Source organism: Mustela putorius, unplaced genomic scaffold (genome assembly GCF_011764305.1).
Source record: "Mustela putorius furo isolate JIRA1106 unplaced genomic scaffold, ASM1176430v1.1 tig00003871_pilon_pilon_pilon, whole genome shotgun sequence".
Classification (NCBI taxonomy): Eukaryota; Metazoa; Chordata; class Mammalia; order Carnivora; family Mustelidae; genus Mustela; species Mustela putorius.
The window spans coordinates 2,711,435-2,728,771 of NW_025422023.1; the positions used below are offsets into that span (position 1 = coordinate 2,711,435).

The following is a 17,337-nucleotide window of genomic DNA, read 5'->3' on the forward strand; positions in this document are numbered from 1 at the left end:
CAAAATAGTGTTTGAGATAAACTGGAAAAGCTTAGGGTGTGTTTTGCATTTTTCTAATTAAATATACTCTTATTAATATTATAAAATACCTTTATACTGCTTGTTAATTCTTTACATTGTTTACTTACTTTAATTGCTAACTATATCAACATAATGACCATAATCATAACAAACATAACAATTGGAACTCATTTATGAAATGTGAGTATGTAGAAAGCCAAATCAGCTGTTTTAGCTTTTTTTATATTCTTGTCCTTTAAATTTTTCATTAAGAATTTTAAAGTGTTAGGGGTACCTGGTTGACTCAGTCAGAAAAGCATGACTCTTGATGTTAGGATCATGGGTTCAGGCCTCACATTGGGTGTCAAGATTACTAAAAAATAAATAATAAACTTTAAAGAAAAAAAGAATCTTGAAGTATAATACTGCATTTCAGTATTTTAGTATTCCATAAGGTTTGTTCTACTTGGTAAGTAGTAAGAATACTCAGTCTGTATATTCATGCCAAGCTTGCTTCTCTTCTATCACCGGATTATATGTAGAAGCACATTATTTAACATTTAGAATACATTCTCACGTGCATTGATTTATTCAGGTATATGCACAGGTAGTACATCTGCTGAATTCTTACAAGGTAAATGCAAAATCTTGTTGTTATGTTGGTTCTTTATATGTGTTGAAACTCTTTGTTTTGAAGTTGGCAGTTTGTAAAAGCCTAGCTACCTGATGAAGTTTAATTGAACAAACATTTTTTATTCTATTTATTCAGAGCACTTTATAGGGAGAGTAGAAATGGAGAGAAAGTCTAGCTTCCTTTCCTTTTGAGACTTAAAATTCATGGAGGTGAAATTTCATGTACACAGAAACCACTTGTAAAGCAGCATATAAACAAATGTGAAATAATCAGATATGAATTTTCAGATGATTTACTTACTTTTAAAAGAGCATAAAAGTTTATTGCAAGTTGCTTATTTTAGATTTTTAACAAAGATCAATGACTTATTTCTAGGAACTAAGGGAAGTACTGAAGGAACATGAATGGATGTACACAGAAGCATTAGAATCTTTAAAAGTGTTTGCAGAAGACCAAGGTAATTAGCTCTTCTGTCCTAGAAAACACATACTTCCCATTATGTTCTTATTTTGGTATATAAGAAAATCTAAACTTATTAGAGAATGGGATTGCAAAAGATCTTGTAAATAATGATGTAAAAAAAATTTAAATGAGCAGTTTCAAATGTTTTGGCCTGTTCTTTAATGGCAGTGTAATATGAAATAGTAAATACATTTTTCCAATTGGCTAGCCTTTTTTTTTTTATAGTTAAGGCTGCTTTTAAATTATCATTGTTTTATTGAATATAAAAGCAACATTTTTTATATTTTAATAGCTCACAGGATGGATCTTAGGATGGCTGGTGGTTTATAATCACTGCAGTGTAGGTGTCCTAGCCTGCTCTTACATGAATATCAGAAGTACCAGTATCAGAATCCTTTAAGATGAATATCACTGGCATGAAAGAAGTTCCCTAAACTTGTATTGGAGTTCTTTTAACTTTCAGAACCAAATGTTAGAGAAGTAGTGGAGAAGAGTTGAATCATACATGTTTAGTGACATCCTTATGAAGAGCTGATCTAATTGATGCCTGCTTGATTGCAAAACCAGCTTACAAAGCCCAGTACAGTGGTTTTAGTTTTTTTGTTTTGTTTTTTAATAAATTCTTTTAAGAAATACCTTCATACTAGTGCTCTTGATGGCACAGAGAATGATACTGTGTGGAAAAAAGACAGCCACCAATATCATCAGTTCTGCGTCTGAAAAAATGATTCAAAAGAGATAGATTATAAATGTGAAGAATTTGAGGACTACTTTATCCAATTTGTTTTTCTCTTCCATATATGCACAAGAATAAATGTATGGTAATCAGTGTGTAAGTCTAAAAGCTCTTTGAATAAGCAAAACAAACATACTAAATAGTAAAGTATGGTGTTATAGATTAATTGGTAAGAAATAACAGAATTATCTTCAATCATAGACATCTTAGAAATCTGTGGAGTCTGATAGGCTAACCAGTGATAAAGTAGCAATGTTTTTTTAATAATAGTATATTTCAACAGATGTACATGGTGATGGAAAATTAATATAATAGGAATGGTTTTAATTTAGGGTGAACATGTTTTTGCTGTACATGTCAGTGTTGGCATGGAGGTGGGGCTGCTCAGTAGCATCTGGGGTATCTTACAGAAATGCAGCTGCCATTTAGAATCTCAGGACCTTTGTTAGAAAATGGGAGTTTTTATTCATTTTTTTAAAGTTATCACCTGTTTTTGAAACTTTCTCAACTCCTATACAACTTCAAATTCTATTTTAGTATTTCTCTTTAAAGCATATCAAGATTTAACAAATTATAGTTGAATTCTGTATTCAGTAGGAAAATAACACATTTAGGTAATTTTTTTTAATCTTATTTGAGGGCCTATATCTTTATATTTAATTTATATTTTTCTAACTTAGTTATTTTTGTCTTTTTTTTACACAGATATGCAATATGCTTCACAAAGTGAATTTCCAAATGGAAAAGAAGCTTCTTCAAGAAGTCAGAATTACCCTAAAAATGCAGCTAAAACAAAACTAAAACAGAAATGTTCCATGAAACCACAAAATGGTTTTAACAAGAAACGTAAAAAAAATGTATTTAATCCTAAGAGAGTTATTGAAGACTCTGAATATGATTCAGGCTCTGATGTGGGTAGTTCACTAGATGAGGACTATAGTAGTGGTGAAGAAGTGATGGAGGATGGCTATAAGGGTAAAATTCTTCACTTTCTTCAAGATGCTTCAATTGGTGAACTTACTTTGATTCCTCAGTGTTCTCAGAAGAAGGCTCAGAAGATTACAGAACTCCGGCCCTTTAATAGTTGGGAAGCTCTGGTAAGGCTACATTATTTTTTTTTCCCCTGTGTGTGTGTGTTTATGTGTGTGTGTGTGTGTGTGTGTTTAACTCACAGTACCGTTTATAGTCAAGGTGTCTTCAGCCCAGGGAAGCATAGATGGGTGGCCTTATCCTGTGTAGAGGCAAACATTACTTTCATTGTAAGCCAATAGTATTTCAAATAGTGTCATATGACCTAATTTTGAATGAATTAAGGGGTGATTTTCCTGAAAAAACCCAAGCTGATTGGCTGGGTATACTGTCACTCATTCTTTTGCATAGAAACTTGGTTCATTTCACTGCAGAAGAAGAAATTAGAGCTTACATTTAGGAAGGAGTTGTTTGCTAGCCTGTTCTGATCTGTTACTGCTGAGACACCATGCAAAAAGCAAGAATGTGGCAGAAATTTTACTACAACTTACTTGAAGAGCAATAGCAACGTCCAGGGGAGCTCCATGATTCAAAATGCCAGCCTAAATGTTTTATGCTTCACCACAAAAGAAGCAAGTGTTTATTTTCTTTTTCTTTTAAAAATGACAGCTCAATCTCTAACACGTTTTTCTTGGTTAAACAACACGGCCATTTTATGGAGTGTAGCAGGCTGCAGCGTTTTTAATTGGAAAGGATAGAAAAATGTTTGAAGCCTAGAATTCAAGCGTTAGGTGAAGGGAATGCATAAGTAACTGGTAAGTACACTTTGCATGATCATTTTATGGAATTGGATTTCCTACAAACAAGTGTTATCCAAAATACTTGTATTTTGAATTTTATAAATGTCAGCATTGAGCAAATTGTATTCATACAGAAAAATATAAGAACTCTGTCTTCTAAATTTTGCCTTGACTTTTGTGAGAATGTGGGCTTTTATAGCATGAATTATATACAGGCCCCGCTGTGAAAGCAATGTGGATTTTTTTTTTTACAGCTTTAGAAGATGAAGTGCCTCTTGAAGCTTTAGAAATTTTAAGGAAGTTTTATTCCCTATCTTAGGGAGTAAAGTTGTTTTGTGGTTAATTTTATACTTGTGACAAATCTGTAAGAGCATAAGTTCCCTTAATAAGTGTCTTTAAAGTGGCAGGATCGTAGGGTCCCTGAACAGTGTTTTAAAAAGCATTTTTTAAAAAATTAAGATATTTGAAAAATAAAGAAACAACATTACTAGTATTTTGTAGCTTAAAAAAATAAAATAAATAAAGCCATTCGTTTTGCCTAAAGCCTTTGCTTTTCTAGAGAACATCTGTCACAGCAGGTCCTTTCAAAACTTGTTCGGCTTTGCCTGAGTGATTTATTTGTTAAAGTATTTGCTGAAGGGCTTTCTTGTTCTTCTTTTCTTCCTTTTCTTCTTTCTTTTAATCTTTAATGGTCTGTATTATTGCAGAGTCGGTTGCTCAGGCTTGTTGGGATTCTAATTTATTTAATAAGGAATGCAATTATCTACACCACTGTATTTAGTAACTGTAACTACTTGCCCAAATATCTTATAGTAAAAGTAAATTATACCAGACTTATATGTGCCAGATGTTTTTAAAAATATTCAACTTAACATGTAGAAATCATATTTTCCCTACTAATTAATTGGCATAGTGTAGTCTCGACATGAAATTTTTGTAGATTATGTATTACCTGCGTAAATCCCCTATTGTTTCTTGCCCCCCTCTCTAAAAATTGAACACAAAGGTGGTATTTTTTGCTTGCTATTTATTTAAATGTTGGTTATTTTATGTAAAAGTTAAAAAGTAAACTTGCTACTTAAGCAAAAACAGGGTTTTTAGTAAAATGGAGGTAAATGAACAGTTTTTGAAAATGAAGTTAACATTGGCACGTCTGTGTATATAAGCTTTGAATTTTAATTTGTGTAGAACTTTAAGCTTCTACTTTCAATCACTTTAGAATTTTCAGTGTGGCTGATTTAGAGAGCAATTTCATCTTCAAATCATCAAAGGTAAAGTTAATATTATGTACATTCTAGTAAATGGCTGTATATGACATACTCTTTTCCTGTTATTCAGAAGGTTTAATAATGTACCTATAAACAACTTCAGAAAGAAACAAAAGAAAAAAACATTTAGTTTTGTTTTCATAGCTGCTGTTTTTAGAAATTCCTTTGAAAATTAGTTGAAATTTTAATTATAATATTCAGTGATCCTTTAATGAAAATTACATGGCATTATACATTAAGAACAGCATGTAACAGTCTAGTAAAGTGTTAAATTGTTGAAGCATATTTGTCTTAAGGATTGGGGAATTTAAAAAAAAAGGATTGGGGAATTTGTCAGAAGTTTAAAAGTCATTTATAATTCATTTAAAAATGCATACTGAGCCAGCAAATCAAGTCCACATACATTTTAGTTATAATTTTTGTTAAAACTGGTCTGTAAAATTGGTAGGTTAAATGTAGTCATTATTTCATTGTCTTATAAAAACAGCTTGTGAAAATTATGTTTGCAGTACCTTTTAAAACAATTTGAAAAGTACCTCAATTATGCCTTTCATTGTCAGAGAATTACACTTTTTAAACATTAAATGCTGTAAGATACTGATATTCTAGTCACCTTTATTTTACATGAGTAAAATTTGTTTATTTAACATAAGTGCATTGTGTATGAAAGTGTTTGCAGCTTTACACCTATTGTTTTCTTTGAATCAGAACTTAAATACTGTTCGTGAAATTTTTTTCATAATTTTTACATCTTATTTTTCTGCTTAATAGTAGTGACGTCTGTATCTTCTGTAAGAAACCACAACTTCAAATCCCGTAGACTTTGGAAATACAGCAAGCCAATAATGTCAGTTTAACATGTATTATTAATGTGGTAAAATTAAGATTTTAGTTGCCAAATTTCACGCATTTGATGGCATCAGTTCACCAACCACTTACTGAGTATTTGTCTAGCCTTGTGCAAATTAGGGTGGGGATGCTGTTACATCTGTGATAATCTTATGATGTTGCATCTTTATACTTTAATCAGGATGTAATGTCTGCTGACCAAAGCAAGAGTTACTTGTTCATGGATATAACTCAACTTAAAAACTTGTCATATATGCATCTACTTTTTTAACATTCAGGTCAGTGTAGGTGTAGTTTTCCTTGATTGTTAATCATGCAGTCCAGGTTTTTGTTTATGCCAAAGCACTCTCTGCCCCTCATCCCCTCATTGTGCTGTTCCCCTGTACTAGTAACTCAGACCACAGGGTTGTTTTTTTTTTTTTTGCTTGGTTTTCCCAATTGTTATTGTAAAATGTCTGCTTAATTTAAGCTTGTCACTTAAAGCATTGTGATGCCTGTTAACTTCCTTCCTGATAGGATGATTTTCAGTAAATTCAGCATTTTAATTTTAATTTGTATAAATTTGATAAACATTTATAAGAAAGTTATAAATGTATTCTGAGCACTTCGTCAGCTGCTGCCAGGTATTTATGTCTTCTTAGGACTAGGTCCTCAAAAATGTTACTTTGTTAGGTGGGGTTAAATCTGGTTTTAAACAATCCCCCCCACTTCTGTCAAAATAAAAAATACTTGTAAGAGTGACACACTGTGGTGGGAGAGAGGTACTTCAATCTGTGACTCTAAAACAGTGATACTTCAGTTTTTAATCAGAGTGATCATAATCAGGGCCATACTTAGTCTTTTTTTTCCCCCATGCAGTTATCCAACAAGTAAAAATTGCTTTTTTTCCTTCCACCCGAAAAAAAATAGCTTTATCGCTTTTTTGAGGAATGAATTTTCTTTGTCTAAAATAAAACAGTACCTGCAATAGCAAGAAAGCAAAAATTCTTCCAGATACCCACCACCTAAGGCTGTATCGAGCATCCATTTGTACATTTCTTATTATATAAGTAGGACCATATTTTCTAGCTCATCAGTAACTTTAGATTTATTAGCATATCCTGCATTTCTTAAATCCTTTTTTGGTGAGGCTAAGTAATTTATAGGATTCCTCCATCCGTTTTGTCTTCAGAAAACAGTAACAACAATAGAGTGTTCTTACATATTTCTTTAAGTGCTGGCCTGTCTCTCTCTCTTACATACACAGAAACACACACACCACTAATGAAGATACTGTAGAATTACATATTGAGATTTATCTGAGTTTTTATTTTTATTCATATATTTAGATTAACAAGTTAAAAATTCTACATGCTTGTTCTCTCCAAAAATCCATATTCAACCCCTTCTCCAGCCTGTTTCCCACACTGCCAATAACTGCTCTCATTTTTTTGGTCTGATTCTTACCACTTGCATATCTCTAAGTAATATAGACATAAAGCTATTCTTTATTTTTGCTTTAGGTCTTACTTGTTGACATGACATTATAACACTATGGTGAGATTAACTCCCATTGTCAGTCTTATATCCCATATCCATATCCTATTCCTCAGTCTTACTGATTGAAGTTAATAGGATAATTTTGAAGATCATTTTTTAGTTATCTGCATTATTGTCACTATATAAATGCCTTTGCTAGCTTAGCCATATTGATAGTGTAATATTGCTTAGCATTTTGTTTTCTCTAGGTATTAGTTGCCTTGGTTTTTCTGTTTGCTTAGTTTTCTATATATTTATTAGTTCAACTCTAAAATTTTCCTTAGTTGTCTAGATTTCCTCTCAGTTTTAAAAACTTCAGGTATTCCATCCTAAGAAAGTCTCTTTGAGTAAATCTTAATGACCTGCTCTGGTTTATACTGGTTGGATTATGGCCTCCTATTCATCTGTGACCTTGGGCTCTCACTTCCCCGACATTCTCAGGAATCCTTGTTGTCTTTCTTGTGTAGGATCTCTTCTTTCTGAACTTCATGCATGCCTATTTATTCCCTTGGTCATATGAGTACATACTAAGAGGCGGAGGTGGGTGAATTATACAGTGGAACCAGATGATCTGGCTTTGAATCCCAGTTCTGACATTTCCAGCAGTTTATCTGACTTTCAGCAAGTTCTTATTCTCCATTTCTTCATCTAGAAGTAGGGCGTAGTTACGATACTGACTGTTGGGACTTCTAAGTGTTAAATAAAGTAAATGTCTATTTAGTTGCCCAGTTCTTGGCTATAGATGTCCACAATATTTTGTATTGGAAGTGCTGTATATGTTACTGGTGAAATGCTAAGAAACTGTTGTTTTCTGCTTATCCCCCTTTCAGTTTTAGCCATATTGAGTGGAACTTCTTTGGATAAGTTTTTCCTCTATCTTAAAACACCTTCTGGACTTTTAAATAGATTTATGGCTTGTTACATTACCCACAGTACATTAAGACAACATTTTTCAACCTTCCTTGTTAGGTAATTTGGCACAGTTCTGTCCAGTGGGATGTAAGCAGAAGTATATTAGGACTTTCGGAAACTGTCCTTAATAGGCTCACTTTTTCCTGTTGATTGAGAGGTCATTATGGTAGCAGGAGGATATATGGAGGATACGAAGCAACAAGGTAGAAAACTCCTTGACTTGGGAACCATCACATCAAATCTTAGGTGCTTCTGCAACTCTTCGCTTACATGGGAGAGAAAAAATCTTACGTTTTATTTAAACCCCTTATTTGTGTTTACTGTTACTCTTAACTGAACCTAATCCTAACAATTTTGTCTTGCAGTGAAACTTTATCCTTGAAAATCTGTGTTGTACATTCATGGACACTGTATTACTACTAGACAAATACAAATTCTAAACTAGCAACAATAAATTGGATCATCTCTAATGTCATTTGGCTTTTATGGGAGGAAGGATAGGGACAATAGGAAGCCGCAGGGAGATAAATTCTGTCTTAGGAAATAACCAAAATGTCAGGTTTGTTTAAAAATCTTAGCTAAGGGGCGCCTGGGTGGCTCAGTGGGTTAAAGCTTCTGCCTTCAGCTCAGGTCATGATCTCAGGGTCCTGGGATGGAGCCCCGCATCCAGCTTTCTGCTCAGCAGGGAGCCTGCTTCCTCTCCTCCCTCTCTCTCCCTCTCTGCCTGCCTCTCTGCCTACTTGTGATCTCTGTCTGTCAAATAAATAAATAAAAATCTTAAAAAAAAAATCTTAGCTAAAACTAATGCAGTATCCTGAAATAAGAGTTACCTTTTGTATTCTCCTTTATTTCCCCTACAAGAATTTCAAACATAAAATTAGAATAGTATAGTGAAACGCCATGTCTTCAGCAGCTTCAGTTCCTGGCTGATGTCTGATCTTGTTTTATCTTTATCCTCATCTACTTTCTTCCTTCTCATATTATTTTGAAGCAAATCTCAGAGTTCATCTTATCCATGAAAATTTAAATACATATATCTGCCTTAGGCTCGGGTTATGATCCCAGGTTCCTGGGATCAAGTCCCAGCATCAGCCCGGCATTGGACTCCCTATTCAGTGGGGAGTCTACTTCTCCCTATCCCTCTGCTCATCCTCCTTTCTCATGTTCTGTCTCTCAAAATAAGTCTTTTTTTAAAAGTTCTAACATAACCTGAAAATCTTCAAGGCACTGATTCTTACATATCCTGGTGTATACATCTTTCCCCTAGAAAGCACAAAGTGGGAGGTCACACTGTGACCGTTAATGTTGCCCTTGTGAAGATGTAAAGTCATGTGCAAATAACTCTATTTCACAGTGTCATTTTGTAAAGTGCTAATTCATTTTTTAATCCTGCAATTTAATAATAACATGGCTTTGTAATAGATTGGAAATTTTATTGTTTTCTAACTTTTTCTAGATCAAGTATGAAAAAAGCATATTATTATAAATGCATTTTTGATGAAATTATATATCCCGTAAGTGTTGAATTTGTATTGTTTGAACTCTGTGAATTTAGATAGACTGTGATCACAAAGATTATTTAGAGTTTTTAATGTGATTCCTGTTGTAACTTGAAAGAATATGCTAAATAAGATAATGAATTAGAATCGTGTAGTTTTATCTTAACAGGTGATTTTACTCTAGTTTCTTTTGTTCATTTTTGGATTATGGGATCTCGCTTTCTGCCCAGCAAGGTTTAAAGTTTTCACACAGTTAATGGGCTTTCAGACAGATACGGCCTCTTCATGAAAAGTATTTTTTAATAAGGTTCTTCAGGATTTTTTTTCCATCTATCTGTATGTAAAAATTCTAATTTTTTTATAGCTTTTATATAAGTTAGTATTCATGTCTTTTTTTTTTTAAATTTTATTTATTTATTTGACAGAGAGATACAGTGAGAGAGGGAACACACGCAGTGGGAGAGGGAGAGAAGCAGGCTCCCTGCCAAGCAGGAAGCCCGATGTGGGGCTCAATCCCAGGACCCTGGGATAATGACCCGAGCCAAAGGCAGATGCTTAATGACTGAGTCACCCAGGCGCCCCTTCAGCGTCTTTTTTTTTAAAGGTTATTTATTTTAAAGAGTGCACAAGAGTGGGGGGAAGGAACAGAGGTAGAAGGAGAGAGAGAATCTCAAGCAGCTTCTATGCTGAGCATGGAACTGACTGGGGCTCGATCCCACGACCCCAAGATCATGACCCAAGCCGAAACCAAGAGTCGGACACTCAACCAACTGAGCCATCCATTTGCTTCTCAGCGTCTTAAATACAGATATGTTTTTGAAAAATATTCTCTGAGCTTTCACAAAAAAACCATTTATACAAGTGTATTGAAATTGACTTTTTATAAAACTTTTATCAAGTTATTTAATTGGTCGTAGTTAAGTTTTGATTCATGCAGTATCTTTCCAAATAATGGTCTTAGTTTAAGAGCAAAATTTAAGTGGCAAATAATAATTGAGGGTTTGAAAACTCAAGGGGTGGTCCTTTATGTTTCAAAAAAGTAATCACATAGTAATATGTCATAGTTATGGGAAGTAATGAAAATGGAGCAAGATTTCAGGTATACAATTAGTATATTTGGTACCATTCCTTTGGTGATAAAGGTGAATCAGATTTTGGAAAATAAAACTTCATAGAAGACATTAATGATCATTTGAGAGTATCTCCGATAAGAGAACAGCTACTAGGGGCAAAGTAACTAGCTTGAGATTGAGATTGTGCATTTTGGTGAGAAAGATATGTTTTATTTCAATATGGGGAATTGGATTTATCAAGAGAAACATGGAAATTCAGGTATAGACATGAAGAAACAGGTGTTCTTAGCAGTTGATTTAAGGTCATTAGTAAAAGTATAATTAAATTTTTTCCCCTCAAAAAAATTGATACTAGATTTTTATTTACTAGATCTGACCTATTATTTTTCTTCTTATGTCATAGTTCACAAAGATGTCCAAAACTAATGGCTTATCAGAAGATTTGATATGGCATTGTAAAACACTGATCCAAGAAAGGGATGTAGTTATAAGACTTATGAACAAATGTGAAGACATTTCAAATAAATTGACAAAACAAGTTACCATGCTTACTGGAAATGGAGGTGGATGGAACATAGAGCAACCCTCCATTCTGAACCAGAGGTAATATTTATTGTACTTATCTATTTCTTACTTTATCTTAGCCATATAAAAATTATGAACTTATTTCTGTACTATGCCTAGGGAACTTAAATGTGGAAGTCTTAATGAGAGCTTACGTTAGAAGGGAACCCCAGGGTTTCCTGTAATGACACAGAAGTGATACAGGATTTTTTTTTTTTTTTTAACCAATACCCCCTACCCTGCCAAGGGTATTTTACTCCCCTTTTATCATTATAAATTAGAGGGAGCAAATGTTGTGATCTTATATAACTGTGTTTTCCTTGTCCGATGACAGATAATCTCATATATAATCACAAAAATGGAAAAGCTGGTTTTAGCTACCCCTTTACACTGTACAGTGCTTCAGAAAGTCAGCAGCTTAAATTGCATCAATGAAAAAAATTTGTCTTAAGCTCGATTTTTTAGTCATAAGTAAGATGAAATGAATGAAATATCCTGTATCTGTAATTTAATGTTTTAAATGCTTTAAAGAGCCCATATTCTTAAATCTATTTTTGGAGTAGAAACAGATCAAAAATGAAAAGGACACTTATTAAATAGTTTACATAAGGAAAAATTTTTAAAAGTGTATTTCCCAAAACTGCTACTGTCAGTAAAATTCCTTGTCGGAATCCTTACAAAAAATAGAGACTAAATTATTTTTAATAATAAACTCATACAACAGCCAGTACATATGAAAATGGCATTTTATGATTGTGAACACCCCCATTTTGCATGGTGTTGGGATATTGGGATGGGGAGATTTTGAACTTCCTTTAAGTTTATTTTTAAGTGGTTTGGGGACTCAGAACTATTTAGAATGCCTTTTCTTAAGAAATGTATAAAATTGTTTATTGTGGTGATATTTAAAGTTACAAAAACTTGGAAACAATCCAATTTCTTAAAATCAGAATAGTTAGAATGAGTTATGGTATATCCATGCTGTATAGTGTTATGCAACGTTAAAAATGAGCTACATCTGTTCAGAATATTTCTAATAGGTATTTAATAAGATGAGCACTAGGGCCTCATTAAAATTAATTATCTTAGCTGGTGATTTTATTTACTTCTTCTAGCATTTTTCTAGTTAATGATCAAAGCATATTTGCTGATCATTGGTTAATTAAAAGTCAAGGTATGGTTACTGGCCTTTAATAGTAAGCTACAATCTTTTCTGTGCCCTTCTAGGGTGCTATGGGATGGTGTAGGGAAACGTCATGCAGTTCCCACAAAGAAGCTCTTTTCTCTGTTGCATAGAAAGAACTATGGCCATGTCAGCAAATTCATCTCCTAAAAGTGTAGTTGGAGCTGCTCCTTCTTGTTCTACAGCATTGGATATGGGGAGTTCTTCACTCTACAAGACTTACCCAGTTGAGTCTACTTTATAATAATTTGGATTTTAAAAAATCAAGTGCTTTATTGCATCACTTAAAAAATTTCTCTCTTAAACCCACATCCACAAAGGCCTGTTACTTGTAAATAGTATGATCAGGTAATAAATTATCCTTTCCATTAGGATGAGGAATTTTTTGATGAAATATATAATGAGAAAAATAGCTCTTTTTTTCAAAGTGCTCTAGCCCAAAATATAACTTCTAATTACCTGTGTAATTTACTTAGAGTAAATTTAACTTACTTAGAGTTTATTTAAATGCACTTTTAGGGGGTGAAATTTGTTGTCTTGGTTTTTATTTTTAGCCAAGGTAAGAGTTACAAGCTGTTATACTTGGTATACTGACCAAGCATCGTCGCTGCTTAACTTAAGAGATATGCAAAGTAGTTGCCTTGCCTTGGGAAAGCATTTATTAGCACGGAGGAAAATTTTGAACTATCCTGATGACTAAGCTATCCTGCTTTACTTAACAGAACCAGTTCTTTCTAGCAAAACTATGTTAACTATTCATTTTCTTATTACAAATTTATATGAATTATAACAGAAAAAAAATGCCTATTAGTGGTTAAGGACATACAGACATACCAACATCCTTAATAAAGTTTTTGCAGAGGAAAATAAAATGTCTCTTAGTCTCAAAACCATTACATTCATCATTTTTATTTTAAAATGTCAAAACTAAAGATGCCTAAAGTTAAAATATAGTATAGCGAGGGAAAAGGGAAAAGAAAAAAATCATTATTTCTCGCTTTTCCTACCATTAATGTAGCCATCTCTCTCAAACTTTAGCTTTTTATCTAAAATTTATTGGGTTTAAATTGTCTTAACTGAAAAGATTTCTCAGATGTTCATTATAAAGTATATTTAATTATATGTGTCCTGTCTTTTCTGGGCTAAATCTACTTGAGGTTTTTCTGATTTTGTCTGTCCTCAACTTGACGGGATGGTTTTCTGTCCTGTTGTAAACAGTTGCTATGAAGCTGTTTGACAGTGATGTGATTGCACATCAATACTGCAAGTGCGATTTGACTAACTCAAAGTACTATGATGAAAATACTTCAGTAGTTTGGATATTACTGTTAGTATAAACTAATGTTGTTATAGTATTGTTAGTACAAACTAATATTGTGATAGTATTTTCAGCAACTGTGTTAGACTTATGGGACGTACAACTTTTGGTCAGCTGGTATCCCTAAACTTGTTTCATATAACTACTTGAAACAAGTCTCCCTAGACTATTTCTGCATTTTAAACTCAAAGTTAGCATATTGTATGGACTCGTGTTGTTTCTATTTCAGGCTTTCTCACCTTTCAAAATAATTTTGATGCTAGTTTCTATGGCAGGAGATTTAAACCCACTTTAGCTAGTTTCTATGGCAGGAGATTTAAACCCACTTTAATTTTCACTCTGAAAAGAAATTATAACTGTCTGAAAGGATTTTTTTTTTCTCCTAACAAAAAAAGTATCTTCAAAATAACGTGCTGCCTCATTTTCTTTCATGATCTCAGAAAACTTAAAATTAAAAAAATCATTTTTTCCTTAGTAAGTGTTAAGAAAACCTTCAGTTTAAAGGTATTTATAGTCTGTTAATGAGAATAGAGCACTTAACTAATTCAGAAGGCCTGGGCCTTCTTGCCATTTGGGTAACCCTGAACATTCTTACCTGTAAACTGGTGGTTGGGGTTCATATGTAGTCATGAAAAAAATTAGAGAACTATAGAATGTCAAAATAAATTGAATAAATGGTAGATACGTCTGTACAACATCTAAATATTAGACTCTGCTAGAAAAAGAATACAACTGCCCTGTTTTAAAAATTTGTTACAACAAGTGAATCGGATTTAAAACATCTTTGTCAAAATTGCGTTTTCATTGATCTTTTGCATTCTGAAGAAAAGATCTGTTGATGGACAGCACCATGTTGGGATACTAAGCTACAAAAAGTTACTTGTAGCTTAGATAAATCCAGTAGAGAGGACATACACACACAAATATATATACGTATATAGATGTAAACAAGCATATACACACATAAATACTTGTGTTTTTTTTTTTTTAAATTACAATATAGCAAAGCTATTTAATGTCCGGATCAAGAACAGCCACCAGAGCTGTTTTGTGATTATGAATGAAACAGTTTTATTTAATCAAAAAATTCTGTGTAGTACATGCTTCTCAAAATTCCTTCATCACTTTTTAAAGTTGTGTGCATACTGAAGAATATATTAACAATTATACTAGCTTTTCAATATTACTTGGCTGCTTGTGAAAGATTGATGTCGGGATAGCATACTGGCCCTCGATGCATTAGTAAATGGTGTGCTATGCCTACCTTACCAGTTTTTATCCTTGTCATGAAATGGGAATTTATGTGTGTGGGATGAATAAGGCCTTGAGAAGGACTCAAAAATAATAACTCAGTTTTGACCATAGAGTGTGGGTGGGTCAGAGAGAGAGAGAACTTTTCATGTTTTGCTGTTTAAGGGATGAACTCTGGATCAGAGTTGGATTGGATACTGTCTCTGCCACTGCAGACATGGACTTGGATAGTTATGTGACATTGGACAAATTACTTACCTTCTCTAAGTTCCATAGTCTCATCTGTAAAATGGGGATAATAGTCCTACTTGCTTGATAATGTAGACTAAATGAAGAAATAATGCATGTCAAGCCCATAGCATTGTGTCTGGTCTGTAATAGTATTCCAGTATTAGCATTTTATTTCACCATTATTGTAGGAGATTTACTTGGATCTGGAAATTAAAATATCTATGAGAATATATTTTATTTACTATTACTTTCATAGTGGTAGTAGAAATTATATTGGCCAAGAAGGCAAAGACATTTTTAAAAATGAACTACAAAGACTTCAATACTGCTGATTTTTAATTTTTTTAATTTTTATATTTTTTAAAGATTTTATTTATTTATTGGACATAGATCACAAGTAGGCAGAGAGGCAGGCAGAGAGAGAGAGAGAGAGAGAGAGAGGAGGAAGCAGGCTCCCTGCCGAGCAGAGAGCCTGATGCAGGACTCGATCCCAGGACCCTGAGACCATGACCCGAGCTGAAGGCAGTGGCTTAACTGAGCCACCCAGGCGCCCACTGCTGATTTTTTTTTTTTTAAAGATTTTATTTATTTATTTATTTGACAGAGATTATAAGTAGGCAGAGAGGCAGGCAGAGAGAGGGAGAAGTGGGCTCTCTGCTCAATCCCGGGCTCTATCCCAGGACTCTGAGATCATGACCTAACCTGAGCTGAAGGCAGAGGCTTTAACCCACTGAGCCACCCAGGCGCCTCTAATTTTTTTTTTTTTTTTCCATGAGAAATGTGTAGATTGCTTACCTCATCAGTTGAAGCATAGATTCTGATTTAAGATGGAAATCTTTATACCCCAGCTCTTTCACCTCTGTTCTAATTAAGGTATATTGATTTTAAAATTTGGCCCGTTAACTGTTTTCTTATACCATAGTTATGTCCAGACTCTGTCCCTCTGTGCAGATAGGATGTGTGTAATAGGAAATTAAGGGGGCAAGATCAAAGCTGAAGAATGAGGACACATGGCCTATCCTAGCTTTCCATCTTTTTTTTTCTCCTTTCATGTTGTTTTTTTTTCCCCCCTCATTTCTTTTTTTTTTTTTTAATTAGCATATAATGTATTATTAGCCCCAGGGGTACAGGTCTGTGAATCGCGGGGTTTACACACTTCACAGCACTCACCATAGCACATACCCTCCCCAATATCCATAACCCAACCACCGTCTCCCTACTACCCCCCCCCCCAGCAACTCTTAGTTTGTTTTGTGAGATTAAGAGTCTCTTATGGTTTGTCTCCCTCCCAATCCCATCTTGTTTCATTTATTCCTTTCCCATCCCCCAAGCCCCCCATGTTACTTCTCAACTTCCTCATATCAGGGAGATCATATGATAGTTGTCTTTCTCCGATTGACTTATTTCCCTAAGCATAGTATCCTCTGGTTCCATTCATGTTGTCCCAAATGGCAAGATTTCATTTTTTGGATGGCTGCATAGTATTCCACTGTATATATATACCACATCTTCTTTATCCATTCATCTGTTGATGGATATCTAGGTTCTTTCCATAGTTTGGCTATTGTAGACATTGCTGCTATAAACATTCAGGTGCATGTGCCCCTTTAGATCACTATGTTTGTATCTTCAGGGTAAATACCCAGTAGTGCAATTGCTGGGTCATAGAGTAGCTCTATTTTCAAATTTTTGAGGAACCTCATGCTGTTTTCCAGAGTGGGTGCACCAGCTTGCATTCCCACCAACAGTGTAGGAGGGTTCCCCTTTCTCTGTATCCTCGCCACTAGCTTTCCATCTTAATATGGGCTATATGTTTATGTAGGGCGCATGGGACTAAATTTCCAAATGAAATAGACTTCCTTATTTAAATCTTAGCCTTCCAGAAAACACTTTGTAGCTATTCAACCTCAGGCAAATAGCCTCAGGCAAAATTTTCATCTGTTTAAAATAATGGTAATAGGCAATCTTTACAGGGTATTAAAAGATTAAATGAGGCCGTGCTTGAAAATGATGTTTGTGTCTGTCTCTATATATATGTTTGGTAATAACTGTTACTACTTTTTAACCACT

General features: G+C 33.9%; 1 protein-coding gene across 12 annotated transcripts in view; it reads left to right on the plus strand.

Annotated features, from left to right (window-relative positions):
* SMARCAD1 (SWI/SNF-related, matrix-associated actin-dependent regulator of chromatin, subfamily a, containing DEAD/H box 1) overlaps positions 1-17,337 on the plus strand; it is a 77,239-nt gene that overhangs the window by 39,879 nt on the left and 20,023 nt on the right. For 10 of the 12 annotated variants that reach the window (XM_013058031.2, XM_013058032.2, XM_004756059.3 and 7 more), the window contains 3 exons: positions 1,010-1,091; positions 2,538-2,929; positions 11,124-11,323. In XM_013058031.2, coding sequence (XP_012913485.1) covers positions 1,010-1,091; positions 2,538-2,929; positions 11,124-11,323 — 674 coding nt within the window. Of the gene's footprint in view, positions 1-1,009; positions 1,092-2,537; positions 2,930-2,955; positions 3,617-4,847; positions 4,873-11,123; positions 11,324-17,337 lie in introns of those variants that run through there. The other 2 variants (XM_004756060.3, XM_045067114.1) reach the window with 2 other exon arrangements.